Source organism: Rana temporaria, chromosome 2, assembly GCF_905171775.1.
Source record: "Rana temporaria chromosome 2, aRanTem1.1, whole genome shotgun sequence".
NCBI lineage: Eukaryota > Metazoa > Chordata > Amphibia > Anura > Ranidae > Rana > Rana temporaria.
Window position 1 is genome coordinate 14,386,118 of NC_053490.1, and position 2,866 is coordinate 14,388,983.

The 2,866-nt window shown below is 38.5% G+C and overlaps 1 protein-coding gene across 1 annotated transcript; it reads right to left on the minus strand.

Annotated features, from left to right (window-relative positions):
• Nucleotides 1-1,422: 1,422 nt before the first annotated feature.
• LOC120928179 (olfactory receptor 1G1-like) lies at nt 1,423-2,337 on the minus strand. Its single transcript, XM_040339289.1, has one exon. The coding sequence runs from the start codon at nt 2,335-2,337 to the stop codon at nt 1,423-1,425; it is 915 nt and encodes a 304-aa protein (XP_040195223.1).
• Between the last annotated feature and the right edge of the window lie 529 nt (nt 2,338-2,866).

The window sequence follows — 2,866 nt, forward strand, 5'->3', positions numbered from 1 at the left end:
AATTTCCAACAACAAAAATTTGAGAGCTGGTTCTCAAATTTTCCGATATCAAAATCCTTTTTTGTAAATTCTGAGCGTTTGTAGACAATTCCAACGCACAAACTTCCACGCATGCTCTGAATCAAGTACGAGATGGAAGTGATCAGTCTGGTAAAACTAGAGTTCGTAATAGAGATAGCACACTCATCAACTGAAGAGCAGTAACGGACTGAAAAGCACGAAGCTGAAAAACACGAATCGTCTCTCACCAAACTTCTACTAAGACGAGATTAGCAGAAGGAGCCCAAAGGGTGGCGCACTTGGTATGGAACTTCCTTTTTATTGTGCCATCGTACGTGCTGTACGTGACCGCATTCTTGATGTTCGCAATTTCCGACAACATTTGTGTATGCAACACGTGTGTATGCAAGTTTGAGCCAACATCTGTCTGAAAATGATTTACGGTTTTGTTATCGGAATGTCCGATCGTCTGTACGCAGCATTAGTATCGCAAAACATGAGCAGGGCTATTAAATAAACTATGAAATACATTGCATTGCATTGCATGAAGTCCGCGAAATATGTAGGGTCCATGCGATTTCCTTTTCCAGTTGCATCTGCATTTTCAACTAGACATGTGCATTCGTTTTCGTTAGAATGCATTTTCGTCCGAAAATCAGTTTTTTTCGTTATCGTTTTAACAAACGATAATGAAAGTGCAAGAAACGAAAAACGAAAGATCCGACATAAAAAATGCTTTATTTTCGTTTTTGTTGCGGTAAAAATTTGATATAGAGAGATTCGACATTATAGGTAAAAGATTCGACATCATAGAGAAAAGATTTGACATTATAGAGAAAAGATTCGACACTATAGAAATAATAGATCGACATTACAGAGAATAGATTTCGATTTATGAGAAAATAGATTTGACATTATAGAGAATAGATTCGTAATTATTACTAGTCATACAACATTAGAATTCTTGTAGGCGGAATATTCGAACGGAAATGTACGATTCGACGTAAAGATTCGACGTTCCGTCGAATATTCTTTTGACCATTCGACAGAAACCGAGTATTATTTGATTTTCGGACGAAAGATATTCCCCAACGAAAAACGAAATAAATCAAAACGATTTTCGGGAGTAACTAAATAAATTTATTTTCCAAACGAAAACGAAAAAACAAAACAAAATATTCCAGTCTGCACATGTCTATTTTCAACTGACTGATGCGTTGTTATCCACTGAATCCAATCAACAAACTGGTTGTCCACTTTCTTTTAAATTATCGTATTGTATTTTTTGGATCTTTTTGTATTTATGAATAAAATATTTTTGTATATTTTGTAACAAAGAATTTGTGCTTTCTCATTACAATCAATCTGTTAAAATACGCACCGTAAATTATCCCCTCTCCTTTCCTATTGGAAAAAACGTTATCATTGCACGAAGAGTTTCTTCAGAGCCTGTTTGACACCTTGGTTCCTTAGGCTGTATATGAAAGGATTCAGCATAGGTGTGATGATGGTGTAAGCCATGCTAACAATGCGATCATACTGGGAGGAGTAGTCTGAGGGGCGGAAGTAAATGAAAATGTCAGTACCATAGAACAGACAAATGACCATAAGATGAGAAGAACAGGAGGAAAAGGCTTTGCTCCGGCTGCTCCTAGTTTCCATTTTCATTATAGCCCATCCAATGAGCACATAGGAGATGAGTATGAAAAGTAACGGAATAATGACAACCGTAGAACCTTCAGTGAATATTAGGAGCTCAGCTAGTGAAGTACTGGAGCAGGACAGTTTGATGAGGGGGGTCACGTCACAGAAGAAGTGGTGGATCAGTCTGTCCTCACAGTACGTTAAATGTGATAGATTATAAGTGTGCAATAATGAATGTAGAGAAGCTGCCACCCAGCTGGTACTAACCAGAATGACCATTACCTTATCATTCATTAACAGTATGTAGTTTAAGGGAATACAAATAGCCAAATATCGATCAAATGCCATGGCTGACAGAAGAAAAATCTCAGTGGTGCCAAGAAACACGAAGAAGTACATCTGTAGGAAACAGCCAAGGAAGGAGATGGAAGTTGCTCCATGAAGAATGCAGGAGAGAAGCTTGGGAACCGTCACTGTGGAGAAAGTGATGTCCACTACTGACAGGTTCCCTAAGAAAAAGTACATTGGCGTGTGCAACTGCTGAGAAAGTTTAATAGAACTTAGTAAAAGAAAGTTAGCAGCCCAGGTCAGTGTGTATATAGCTAGAATGGCGGAGAAGAGGACAGCATGGTTGTATTGAAAGTCTGAGAAGCCAAGGAGGATAAAACCGGAGGTTAGATTGACTTTTTCCATTGAAACGTATCTAGGAGTCAATAAGGCCAAGGGAAAGAAAAATAGAGACCGCCAAACTACTACAAGAAACATGGATGTCTACTTTACTGCAGGACATCCGACCTCCACATAGGCAGCTTCCTACATTGTGCTATTGCTCACAATAATTAACAGAAACCCAAAGTACCTTCAATATACTACAACGTAACATTTATACATGTGATGTCCAAGCTTCAGGGGAATTCCAGTTGTCCAACCTAACACCATAGCTGAAATAGAGTAGTGAAGGAAAAGAGGTAGCCGCGCTAAATTAAACCAAAAAGAAAATATATAATATAAATATGAATATGAGTGAGTGATAATAAACTTACTAATAAGAACAATCAAGAGTTAAATATCACCATAAAACAATATTGATATTGTAAAATCTGGAAATCAATTAGAGCCGGTTCACACTGGGGCGACTCGTCAGGCGGCTGAGCCGCCTGACGAGTCGCGTCCCATTCGATGCAATGGAACCGTTCTAATAGGAGCGACGCAAGTCGCTCCG

Excerpts from the sequence above, each read along its gene's own strand:
- LOC120928179 (XM_040339289.1), bottom strand. The coding sequence starts at position 2,337 with ATGGAAAAAGTCAATCTAACCTCCGGTTTTATCCTCCTTGGCTTCTCA.